The 12,495-nt window shown below is 44.2% G+C and overlaps 1 protein-coding gene across 1 annotated transcript in view; it reads left to right on the top strand.

Annotated features, from left to right (window-relative positions):
- Positions 1-1,269: 1,269 nt before the first annotated feature.
- LOC112566999 (protein kinase C-binding protein NELL1-like) overlaps positions 1,270-12,495 on the top strand; it is a 30,124-nt gene continuing 18,898 nt past the window's right edge. Inside the window, 7 exon segments of the mRNA XM_025243432.1 lie at positions 1,270-1,393; positions 1,751-1,783; positions 3,373-3,460; positions 5,118-5,388; positions 9,567-9,639; positions 9,981-10,063; positions 12,133-12,264. Coding sequence (XP_025099217.1) covers positions 1,270-1,393; positions 1,751-1,783; positions 3,373-3,460; positions 5,118-5,388; positions 9,567-9,639; positions 9,981-10,063; positions 12,133-12,264 — 804 coding nt within the window.

The following is a 12,495-nucleotide window of genomic DNA, read 5'->3' on the forward strand; positions in this document are numbered from 1 at the left end:
TGGAGCATGGCTACCCCTCGTCTGGCTCACAACATTAACACTCAAGCCGTCTGCTCTCTACCCTTCCACCCCTCTACCCACCCGGTATCTTTCTGAATGAGTTGCCGGGAAAGCTTACTGCCGCTTCCTAAGTGTCGGCTTTACTCAATAGACATCCTAGAGCAGAGGGAATATTTTATTGCGAGGGTTGGGGAGGGACAGACAGGTCCTTTATACCTGCAGGTTTGTTTTAAGCAATCTTTTGTTGTTTCTTTTAAAACTGTTTGCGGGTAATAGGCGGGTGAAGCACCAGACGTAATGGCAGGTAAACAAAGCCATAAATCATGAAGTTTCAACATTTCTCTAGTCATCACATTATGATTGCAATATTGTCTTGTTCGCGGTCAAAGCTGCTGAGTTTGCCGTGAAAATCCTCGTGAATAATTGGGTTGATGGCCTGGGTTCGTTTCTCTGCGTGCATAGGTTTCTTTCGGCCATGTGAGTGTTTGTGTTTTCAGGACTGTGCATTTCATTTTTACCATCACCAGAAGCTTTTACGATCTTTTTGAACAAACTCGTACTTTACAACCTTGAACTATTTGACCCTAACCCTCCCCACTACCCGCTTTTTCTTCCCCCAGGTCTCGTCCTCGACTTTGGCAGCCACTCGGTACAGTTTATGGAGAAGAAGAAAATTGTGTTTTTGTGTTTCGTGGTAAGGTATGAACATCATCTGTAGGACTGTGCATCTACCCGAGCTTTTACCTGACAGACGAGAGAAAGGGTCATACGGTTCATACCGGCAGATGGGAGGATGAGGAGAAGAGGGGAGTGAAAATGAAATACCCGGCAAGGTCGCAGACGGCTGCTGGTGAAGCTGGAGGGTGTCCTTAATGTCTGGGGCGTCTGGGGTGAAGGAATGCGTGAAGATGCATGCACATCTAGTTAAAAGCTTTGGAAATGCTTTCCGGCTTTCAATTTTTTTTTTCTTTCATCTTGCCCTTGCAGCTTAGCTTCCAGTTTCACTCACTCCTCAGTGCATCACAGAAACATTATAGCGAATATTACTGCGAAACCTTGGTGCTAGAAGGTTTGTCTATTTTTTTTTTTTGTTTTTTTTTTGGACAGTTTACTGAATTTTCCTTGGAAGTTAAAAGTTTTTATTAGGGCCGATTTACGGATGCACAATCTCTCAGGTAACGATGCACCTTAATTAATAACTGGTGGAAGTGCTAATAAAGAAAGGGGAAAGGGTGTTTCTTCAGGTCTGACCCGTCGTTCGCCCTTGGCATGGAAGTGGAGAGGAAACCCAGAGCCATCTACAGAGACAGCCTGCAGGGGGCAACAGGGGGCAACAGGGGGCAAGTTCTATATATTGGAACATCCAACTTCTCAAGTGCCTCCAAGTCCCAGTGTATCGGCGAATAATTCTGCACTTAGTCCAGCATTCTCACCAAAGTTCTAATTTCCCAAATATTGCCCCAAAGTCATTGGTCTCCCATGAACATCACACAACTTTGCCAGACTGGGTCAAAGGTTGGACGGCATTGTGGGAAGAGTTTTTTAAAAGTGTGTGTGTAGACCAAGATGTAGAGGACTGGCCTGCAAGCTGACCCCAGTTCGTGTCGGACCACTGATTTCAAATTAAATTTGAGACGGCAAGGATCGTTTAGAACCTGGTACAGACAGACAAGCTGTAAAGATGGCTACAAAGTGTTGGACAACCTGCACTTGAAATGCTTTTTATGTTGACAGTCAAATCCACCTGCAGGTGTATATGGCTCCCTGCAAATGAGTGGGAACCGTGGGTGGCTCATCCTGTCTGTGACATAGTGGAATTGTTGTCACGTGTAACGGACTTAGTTGTGTGTTTTGTGTGGTGAGTGGTAATTACAACATGCCAGAGGTGTGATCATAGCACTTTGGGATATGTTACTGAAGATGTTTTCCTTTAAAAAAAAGTCAGCCCAGTGACTTTGAGTCATCGTCTTTAATAGCAAAGTTATTTCTTCTGTAAAATGGTGTGGATGTATTATTTACAGACCATGTAGGCCGACATTGGGATATTATTTAGACTGGACTTGTGTTGATTGCTAGTCAACGTACATAGTCCTGAAAATCATGAACCTGTCTTGGTTGCTGCCAGAGTTCATTGTTGCGGGTCAAAAGTTCAAAGAACTCCAGTTGATATTCTTTCCACAAACCACAGTCCAAGATGTGGGAATGGAAGCTACAACATTTTTTTAAACAAACTTTAAACTTTTGGGTGGGTCAAATAATAGTTTGGGGCTCTTGCCACTGTAAATGTTGGACTGGGCGAAGAGTAAGTTTAAGTTTCTGTCTGTGTCCAATTGTTGAGGTGAGTGCGCCACTACGCATTCTTCATGTGAAACATTAAAAGTTCTTGTAAGGCCTCAGTTCACATGGGTGCGCACCTGGCACCACAGGCGCCACCAACATGTTTCCTTGTGGAACTATTCATGTGTTGCAACCGCACACAAGAAATACTGTTTACCGTATATAATTCCAACACACCCTCGCTCCGATTTTTTTTAACCAAAGCCACACACTCAGGCAACCACAAACACTATATTCACCCAATCTAGACCAAGTGAGGAACTAAAAACACCTTCAACATCCCAAACACACTCTCGCCACTCAAAGAACGAACTTTGCGACTTTAACACACCACACAAACTACTCCTGTTCTAGCTGCCATTCTCCCATATTGTGCATTCCTCGCTTGTATCTCATCGCATGGTAATTTATTACATACAAACCCTTTAAGGATAAACATTCCACAACCAACGACGGCACAACTCAGTACCCTGCAAATGACATTTTATACATCTTTCCCTCATGACTTCCCCATCACACTGACTTCCAAATCCTACAGATTGCAGTCATTAAATATTATCAATATTCATCTTAACAATAATAACTGCTCTAGTTTTACATCTCACAATAAATATCATGGCAAAACTCTTCTTTAACACGGTTACACCCTTTTAAAATGATTGTTGCTTTACAAGCCCAATCCATTATCATCTTAAAACTTTGTATTATTTTTATTAAAGTGCTTATATTATCGACGATTTCATCTTAGGAGGGAATTTTGTCTTAGTTGTGACAAGGGATTGATGTTGTTACTGTGTTTTGTGACAACCAAGGATTAGACAATCCACCTGAACGTTGTCTCTACAAATGATCGTTGTCATTGTCTTAGTTGTGACAAGGGATTGATGATTGTTTGTGTTGCAGAGATTAAACAACAACCAACAAACACCAAAAAAACACACGGGGGGCAACCCCCCCCACCCCCTACAAAAAAAAGCAAAGATGCCGGAGGAGATAGCTCAGAAAGCTTTTAACACCCCACTCACTTACAACAAGAACACGATGAAATCACATTCTTAGCCTCGGTCCGGCAGGATCTGGGCGACTCCGGTAGTATCTTATCATTCTCATCAGATTTGTACAGGTGAGTCGAGCCTGCCTTCAATATACACAAAACTGCCACAAGTGACGTCAGCTAGACGATAAGGATCACGCCTGTAGACGACTGACGTGACATCTGACGCAACACTTATGTGACAAAGCACGGTGGGTCGGGTGGGAGCAACAAGGCAAATGCAAGTTGAAGACGTGTTCGTCTCTTTGTGTGTTGTAGATTATAAGCCTTTTGTTTGTGGACTTACCTCTGATTTGTTTATTTTATTTTTGAGGTTTTTGTAAAGATGCTGACACGATTAAAAGTCGAACACAGAGAGAGAGATGCCTGTTTCAGCAGCGGGGCGTTCATCAACAAAATCCACGACCAAATTGTTTCTGCCAGACCTTCCCACACGAATATTCTGTCTGACCCACATTTCAGTTTGTAAAAAGCCTGGCGGGTACCTTCAGACGGAGAAACATGGAAACATTTGCCTTGGTACAAACTGAGACAAACATCTCAGATCACACGGTTCGATCCATCCATCTCAATTATTCTGTTTGCCTCTCTCAGTCAATCGACGAACCCAGGGGCAAATAACAAGTGTGTGTGTGTGTAAAGGGGTAGGCAAGGAAATTGAGAGCAAGGCCGCTCAGAAAAGGGTGGAGAGACAGTTTACACCAGAAAGTGCTTCTGTGCGAGTTGCTGACCCTTGACCTCCCGGCCATTTCGCATCTGTTGCTAAAAGTTACATAGGAGGCATCCGGCTTGTCTCTCCATGTATCCTCCTCACTAACCACATGGCTCGGGCGTCTGATCCCTAGTAGGAAGTGGCGGGGGTGGTGGGACTACATTGATCGGGGGGGACTGCAGACGTGGAGAGGCTCAGTCATTAGGATAATAAATGAGCGGCGATAAAAGAAGAGCAATCGCCTTTTGATGTCGGGAGAAAATTTGTTTGTGCACTCATTTTGTGCAGACATAACAGACAGGGGAGAGAAGCCAGGCTGTCAGGACGGTGCCGGCCCTTGTGTGGTCTGCGGCTCCTGACAGGGGCGACCAGATCCCGGGTTGGGAGAGGGTGCTTTCTGTCAGGAGGGGTGGAGAGAAGGGTGGGTAGTGTGTTGTGGCGGCCCACAGGTGGTCTGACAATGAGCGATTGCCTCTTTTGCCAAAGGTAGCCATAAATTTACCGTTTCATCAAAACTGATTAATTCAAGCAGCCGGATGTTCTGTGGGTTGTGCATTGGAATCGGGCTACAGGGAGGACAAAGGTACAAACTTTCATTTCTGGTGCTTGTGTGATCGTATGGTGGCTTCAAAGGGAGGAGAGTCAATTTTCGGAGTTATGAACTCTTGGAAACCTTTCCCCGCAACTCCCCCAACCGCCAAAATCTGGTCGGAAGAATGGAAGACCATCTTGGCCAGTTCTGTACCTACCTCCTGCTTCTGATATTAAGACTTTGAAGAAATGTAGAACATGGAACTTCCATCTACTATGAACTGAGAAATTTTATTTGACTGGGACTGGAAGGTCTATGTTCTTGATGTGTGTGTGGAAATAATAAACTTTATAATACTTACACATCCTTCCGGTCCAGAATGACATTTTGAGTCGACCATAGAAATGTTGGCTGAACTGTTATGTACCTTCATTCAAGTAGAATTTTTTTTAAAATTCTGTTTTTCTCTCTCTCTCTTGCAGATTTCTTGAGATAGAAAGCAGTGGACGCAGGGATGAGGTTCGGTTCCACTATAACCACGACCAAGAGGCCCATGTAGAAACATTCCCTTACCGACTGGCGGACGGCCGGTGGCACCGGGTGGCGCTGAGTCTGAGCGGCACTCACGTGACCCTCTCCGTCAACTGCAGTCGCATTTATCAACGGGTGATAAAATCAGTGGATAGGACTTACTCTGCAGGGAAACTTTCATTATTCATCGGTCAGAGGAATACCCAGCACGCGCTTTTTAGGGTGAGTACGACCTCCGGTGTCTGTAAGACCGATATAAATCTTCTTGTGTAGTGAGGCGACTAGGAGAGAGAGAAGGTGTGTACGAGAATATGTATGTGTGTGAGTGTGTGTGTGAGTGTATGTGTGGGTGGGTATGAGAGAGAGAAAGTGTGAGAGATAGTGAGGCTGAGAGTATGTGTAGGTGGAAAGTATGTCTGTCAGAGATGATGTGTAGTCAGAGAATTGTGGTTATGTGAGTGTCAGAGAGAAGAGGGAGAGAGTTTGTGGATGTGAGAGAGAGAGAAGGTGTGTGTGTGAGAGAGATAGAGGGATGGGAGAACGTGTGAGTGAAAGATAGAATGTATATGTTTTTGAGATGGAGATGGTGTGTAAGAGAGAGAACAGGAAGGTGAGTAGAAGGAATGCGTATGCGAGAGAGCAAGAAAGAGGTAGAGGTGTGTGTGCAATACACAGAGAGAGACTGTGTTTGTATTTTTATGCGTTTGTATGTGTGCGTGAGAGAGAGAGAGGGTGGGCGAGTATGTGAATGTGGTGAGAGAAGAGTATGAGCTAAGAGTACATATGTGTGAGAGAGGGAGAGAGAGGAATAGAGTATGTATATGTGTATGTACGAAAGTAAGAGAAGGGAAGAAAACGAGTACTTGTGTGTATGTGTGAGGGAGAGGAGGGGACCGAGGGATCAGGTGTATGAGAGAGAGAAGGGCGAGTGCATGTGTGGGGGGGAATGTGTATTTTTGCTTGTATACTTACAAGTGACTATTTTATTTTCTGTAATTAATTTTATTGTGTTTTTATACCTGAACATTCTGTGGTTTGCACAACTCTCTCTCTCTCTGTGCGTGTGTGTTTTATCAAGATAAACCCTCACTCGCCGAGTGGCTTCAAATCACTACCACCCTCGATCCCCACCCCCTTCTACCCTCCCCCTCTCCCTCTCTTGGGGTCGTTGAGTGCTGCCGACAGTATATTTCTGCTTTCCTTCACACAGACATTTCGCTGAACTGGATCCTTCACCTCGAGCACCCAGATTACAATTAATATTTTATTAGCAGACATAGTTAACATCCAGCTCGTGCGGCTGTGTGCAGCTGCCTCCAGTGCAGCTGTCCTTACTTGCTCCTTGTAATGTACCTGAACACAACCACCACTTGCCCTCGCACCACTCTAACTTCCGGTACCGTTGTACGAGGACAGACCGAGGCAGGACTTCAGAAGCTGGGACCCTGAGGTTCTGGCTGGACTAACTCTACCATACATAACTCTGTCCGTAGTTTCCCATTCATCCCGTACAACATACGGGCACTTTAGGGAAAGGAGGAACAGACCCGTCTGCATCCCTCTCCTTGTGGTAGGAATGAAGGAAAAAAAGAGTTGAAACACCGACATGCTTTGATGGCCCGAGATGCTGAATGCAGGCGTTTTCTCGTCCGCGCGTGTTTATCCTTCATTCTATTTTTATCATTTCCTGGAGTTGGCGCAGGTTTCTGAACATTTCGTCTTCATGTCGTCTCTACTCTGTTGTTTCTTTCCATTTGTCTTGGCAGTAGTGGGCCTTGCCTTGGCATACCTCGGTGGCTGCCAATCGCATTTTTTCCAACCTTCTCCCACCCCACAACCTTCAGCACATCTACCCACCCCTTGCCCTCTCCTCCCCTGCCCCCCACAACTTGAAATGGCCGGCGATGAACTTTTATGTGTTCACACTTGAAGTCGACACCAAGGTTCTGAGTTTAGCGGCTGTTTTGTGAGGCACTTGGCTTCATGGCCAGATTCCTATTCCACTGAAAGCTTTTACACTTGATACATTTTTTTAAAGTTGCCGATTTATTTTTGACAGAGGACAGGGTGGTAATGTTAATCTGTTAAAATTCTTATCAGCACGAACATCGCGATGAAGTCTCATCATTTCACCAGCACGATATAACTACAGAAAACTGTTACTGTCACCAACAGATGAGTTGTGGGGTTGACTCCAAGACACCTCGAGGCTACCTGGTCTTCAAAATGTCGCTAAGACTAAGTCCTCCCTTAACGACTTATCACTTTAATGTTGATGACAGGAAAAAATAAATATCAATTTCCGGGCCGCACTTTGTGAAAGTTTGCACCTTTCCTCTCTCTCCATGTCTACGTCGGCTTCTCCCAGCAGAAAATTTTAAGAAGTGTTTTGAATGTTTATTTAGGTTTTTATGAAGATGTCCTAAAGTCGTCTCCCCTGTTCCGTGTAGTGTATGGAACCAAGGGAGGTTAGTCAGCTTCCAACAGTTGAGGTCACTGTGGCGATTACCTCTCAGGCTGTTTGTCGTGTATTTGTATTTGTAAGAAATATCAACCATAAAAATATCACAAATACAATGTTACATTTCCTCCATACCGTGTCTGATTTTTCAAGTCTGTTTATATTTTCTGTAATTTTTCGCTCCACATATTCTTGCCGCATTGTACAGGCAACATAAAACTGCTTACAATCTCGTAAAGAGTAGGATCCACTTGAATCTCGTCTATTTTCCTGTCTGCTCACGTGGAACAAGTTGAAGGTTTTGTAGCATGCTGTGTTTAATAAGAGAAATGACATAGGACTCTTTCGCTTGCTTCGACGAAATCTCGTTCTCCGTCACGTGACCTTATGACATGACCAAGACTGCTTAGCAAGTGAGACAGTCTGTTTTTATAATTTTTAAAACTGTGCTTTGAAAAGTTCACTTTAAAACCTAAATTAATCCACGAGACACCACCGAGCACGAGTTCAAACCCAAGCAATGACCTCAGACACTTGCTGTCTGTCTTGGTCCTACGTCACAAGTTCCGTCTGCTTCACCATCTCGGGAAGCTATCGTGGTTACTCGGCGGAAGGACACAAAGGTCGATTTCACTGGATTTTTTCAATTTTTATAAACATCGGCAACCGAAATAGTGCTAATAAGTGGTAATTAAGTGAGAAACGAATCATTTATTTCTCTTGCATTTCTCTCATGCACTGCAATCGAACTAAACATAATTTTAAACGTTTGACCATCACCACAGCCTTATCACAAGCCTTGAGTACACCTCTAAGTCTTCCATGGCCGCCATTTGTGTTGTGCCAGTCACAGAGAGCTTCACCAGATTCCCAACCGTCAGACAGAGAGCTGAGACTTCGCCAAGACAGAAGTATTGGCATGAACTTGTAGTCGCGGAGCTGATGGAAGATTGATTGCAGGTTAACGCCATCTAGTGGCAGGTAAAAGGGCGACGCAGTAGACGCTGGGTTGTCAGAGACTACACAGAGCTGGAACAAAGTCTGTCTGATGTACCACAAATATTAGTTTTGCCTACACCGACGCTTCTCTTTCACTCTTTCTTTTTTCTTTCTTTTTTGCGGGAGGAACGTGCATGTTTTTTGAGGGTTTTTTTTGGAGAGAGGGGGTTGTTGCTTTGATGTTGCACTTTAAAAAAACAAAGAGCCGGTCGAGGACGAAGGTTGCATGTTGAAGCCATGTGTAATCAGCGAGAATGCTGGCGCTGTAGCCGCTAGGGGAGAGCACTCCAGCGACCGCTAACGCTTAGCACTCAGCTAACATTCTTATCCACTGATAGAATATTAGCATTTAGCGTGCTGGCCTCGTCCTGAGAATGTTGGCCGGCGGACCACACTAGGAACCGTCACTCTGCCTGGACTCGCTGCTGTAGGTCGCCTGCAGCCACAACAAAGGGAGATAACCGCTTTAGACGTTATCGGTAATGGGGGGATCATCGTTTTATTGCATCATGCCTCGCGCTGAAAATGATTAACGAGTTCAAGGGGTTGTGGGTGATGGGGTGAGGATTATCTGCCCTTGTCGGCCTCTACCGCTGTCACGGCGCATGCGTCATGTGGTTTATTAAGGGTGGGAGGGGCCGTCTGGCATTTCTATACAGGGTCACTGAACCGGAGAAAACTTGTTTAGGTGGTTCGTCGGGTCCTGATGAGCTTGTCGTCTGAGCATCTAAATTATTTAAGGAGATTATTTTGTGGGTATTTCCGGTTTGACTGAGAGATGTGTGTTCATGGGTATTTCCGGTCTGGACTGAAAGATGGTTGATGTGTGTTCATGGTGTGGCTGGATTCTCTCCCTCCTCCTCGTCGTCGTCGTTGTCGTCTTTCAAAGAATATTCAAGAAGTGTAAAATGGTAAAAATGTTCGGCTTGCAATGTTGCAGGGAGCTCTTCAAGATGTGAAAATTGTTACACAGTCTCACGGCTATTTGTTACAGTGTCCAAATCAAAATACAGGTGAGCATCACAACAAAAATATTGAATTGTTATTTACCTTTGATGTTTGTTTGTGTGTGTGGGTACAGGTAAGCTTGGACCATCAACTAGCGATGAATACTCTGAGTAGTTAACCTTCGATCTCTTCTATTTTCTATTCTCCGAACTATCTTTTACTATCCATCTGTTTCTCTCTCTCTCTTCTGTCTGTGTGGGGTGTTTTTTTTTTTTTTTTTTTTTCTTTATCGCCGTCGTCTTCTCTTTAACAGCAGAAGAAGCATCATGTATCACACAACCTCTTTAAATATTTCTACACATACCTTTATATTTCCCCTCAAATGGTATCAGTGTTTTGTTTGCAGACTGTCCAACCTGCGCTCAGTACCAAGCTTTAGAGATGCAAGTTCAGAAAATGTTTAAACTCTATCAAAATTTATCAGAGAAGGTAAGATTTCTTTTCTAATTTTTTTCTGATATATCTTTAAATGTTTTCCTTATCTCACCCAGCATTGGATTTACACCCCCCTCCGTTCATGATCGCCCTATAAAGTAGATGGTAGACATTTGAGGATAAAAGCTTGATAAAAAATTTTAAGTACTATCTATCTTTTTATTCATCCATTTCTCTTTTTTTTTTCTCCAACCACTTTGAGGTTCTTGCAGGTTGGATTTAAATCATCTCAGTATATATATATTTACTGTCAAAGTTTACCGACAACTACTGCTTCCTGTGATACTACAGTCCCCCTCTACTATTCACTTCCACCCGTATATTGTGTGTTGCATGCAGCAGTCCTTCCTTCCACTCACACCCGAGGTCTTTAACAAGAGTCTACCCCAGACCTGGTTTAAATCCCTGCTTCAGGGAGATATTCTCCTTGGCTCTGCTCAGTCTTTTGAATTCTAACTGAAATTGCGGGTGGTTTAAACTGTTGATACTGCCTGCCGCTGTCAAGATTGTTAAATAGCCAGCGGCTGGTTTGCTTTGGGTTGGTAAGAAATACCCGGCAGACTGTGAGAGATAGGGGTGATGGCTGGAAAAAAATCGGTTTTTAGTTGAGGGTAATTTTTTTTAATATTCATCTTGGGACAACGATGGCTGTAAAGTAAAGACAGGCAGACGGTAGGAAAACAGGATGAGAGATCGTAGGGAAGGTACATGGCAAGATTGTAGAGGTGAGGTAGCGGGTGGATGGATAATTGGGTGGGTAGTGCTAGTCGTGTGCACGGCTGCATGTCACATCATATAGCCTAGAAGATATATTTCAGAAATCGTCGACTAATTTCTTTCCCTACTGTTGTTTATCCCATCCGTCAGTTCTAACAGTTACTTGTTTATATTTTGTTAACACTATACAGACGCACGTGCATGCACCGTGAGAAGATAGTCCATCCACGTGCTGACGCGCGTGCACATACACAAACACAGAAAACGAATCTTAGTTTCGTTTCTCTAAACATGGATAAGGTTTGCGAACTGCATGATGGAACACTATCATCTTTATTCTTGTATTATTCCAGACCAGAGTAAGAAATTGGTCTGTCGAGGGTTTTTCTACCATTCTGTACAAAATTTTGACAATACTTAATACCGAGTTCAAAACACAGGTCCTGACCTTTGACCTGTGTTGTAACATGCTGCATGGAAGAACCTTTCCTGTTTTCCTCCACCCGTCTGCCTCTCTGTAGCTGGACGCGCCTGGTAGAAGGGTTTGGGTACAATGCATGGTGTAGTCTTCATAAAATGCATGAAATATTCTCGGTGATATGCATGGTATACTTATTAGTTATAGATGCTATACACGGGTGTGGTCTGCTGCTACTAAAGACGATCTGAATGTGCGTTGCTTCAGGCTTTCTAAACAGTTCATGCGGGGTCAAGGGTCAGGTTATGCAAGTACAGTAAACCAGTCTTCACAGACTTCACCACTTTGTCCACTTCAGGACATTTCAAAAAGGATGACAGTTTAATCTCTTCATATAACCAAACCTTAGCAAACCTGATTTAATATGTGCATTAGGCTGAGCAAAGTGGGTTGACTGGGGGAAGGGACCTGGGCTACACGGGTATCGAACCGGCGCGCCACTCAGTTCGAATGCCAGCGATCTAACCACTCGCCCTTCCTACCCCGCGCAGAGAGAAATAAAATTATTAAAAATCAATTCTGCTATTTAATAATTAATATCAAGTTCCATATCTTCTCAATATTCTCCTTTTTTATCTCAGAAAATTTAAAAATGAGCAACACTTATTGGCTTTGACCTTTTGGTCGGTCTTCATAAAATATTGCGTCCTCTCGGGTACCAAACCCTTTAATACGTTTGGACATGGACATTGAAACCTTCCACCAGCCCACCATTATCGCAATGATTCCTAGTGAGTTGTGTTCACTGGAATAGAAGTATGCGTTCACACTGACGAAAGAAACAGGGTGTGATGAGTGTGTCAGCGGGTTCGCATCCCAGGGTTGGTCTACCGAGAACTGCATCTGTCGACCTCTGGTCTTCTTGCAGCTTCTGCGGGCGGAGGAGAAAATATCGCAGTTGGAGCAGTGTCAGTGTCTGCAGAGCTGTTCCGACAACGGGACGGTGCGCACTGAAGGCGAGGTGTGGGAGAGGGATAAATGTTCTGTCTGCAGGTGTCGGGTACGTGGTTCTCTTCCTCTCTTCTTCTTCTCTTTTTTTTTTTTTTTTTTTGTTTTTTGCTGTTCCAATCACACTCACCCCTCCCTAGCCACGGGTCGTTGGCCACCGTTGGGCCGATTGTGGGCAGATGTTCATCATGGCTGTGCCAGAATCGGTCCGGCTCTGGTCCTAACACCTCTCTGGATTGGTGGGTTTCGTTGTCTCATTGACTCCTGTTGGTCTCGTCAGCTT

This window comes from Pomacea canaliculata, linkage group LG6 (genome assembly GCF_003073045.1).
Source record: "Pomacea canaliculata isolate SZHN2017 linkage group LG6, ASM307304v1, whole genome shotgun sequence".
NCBI classification, from domain to species: domain Eukaryota; kingdom Metazoa; phylum Mollusca; class Gastropoda; order Architaenioglossa; family Ampullariidae; genus Pomacea; species Pomacea canaliculata.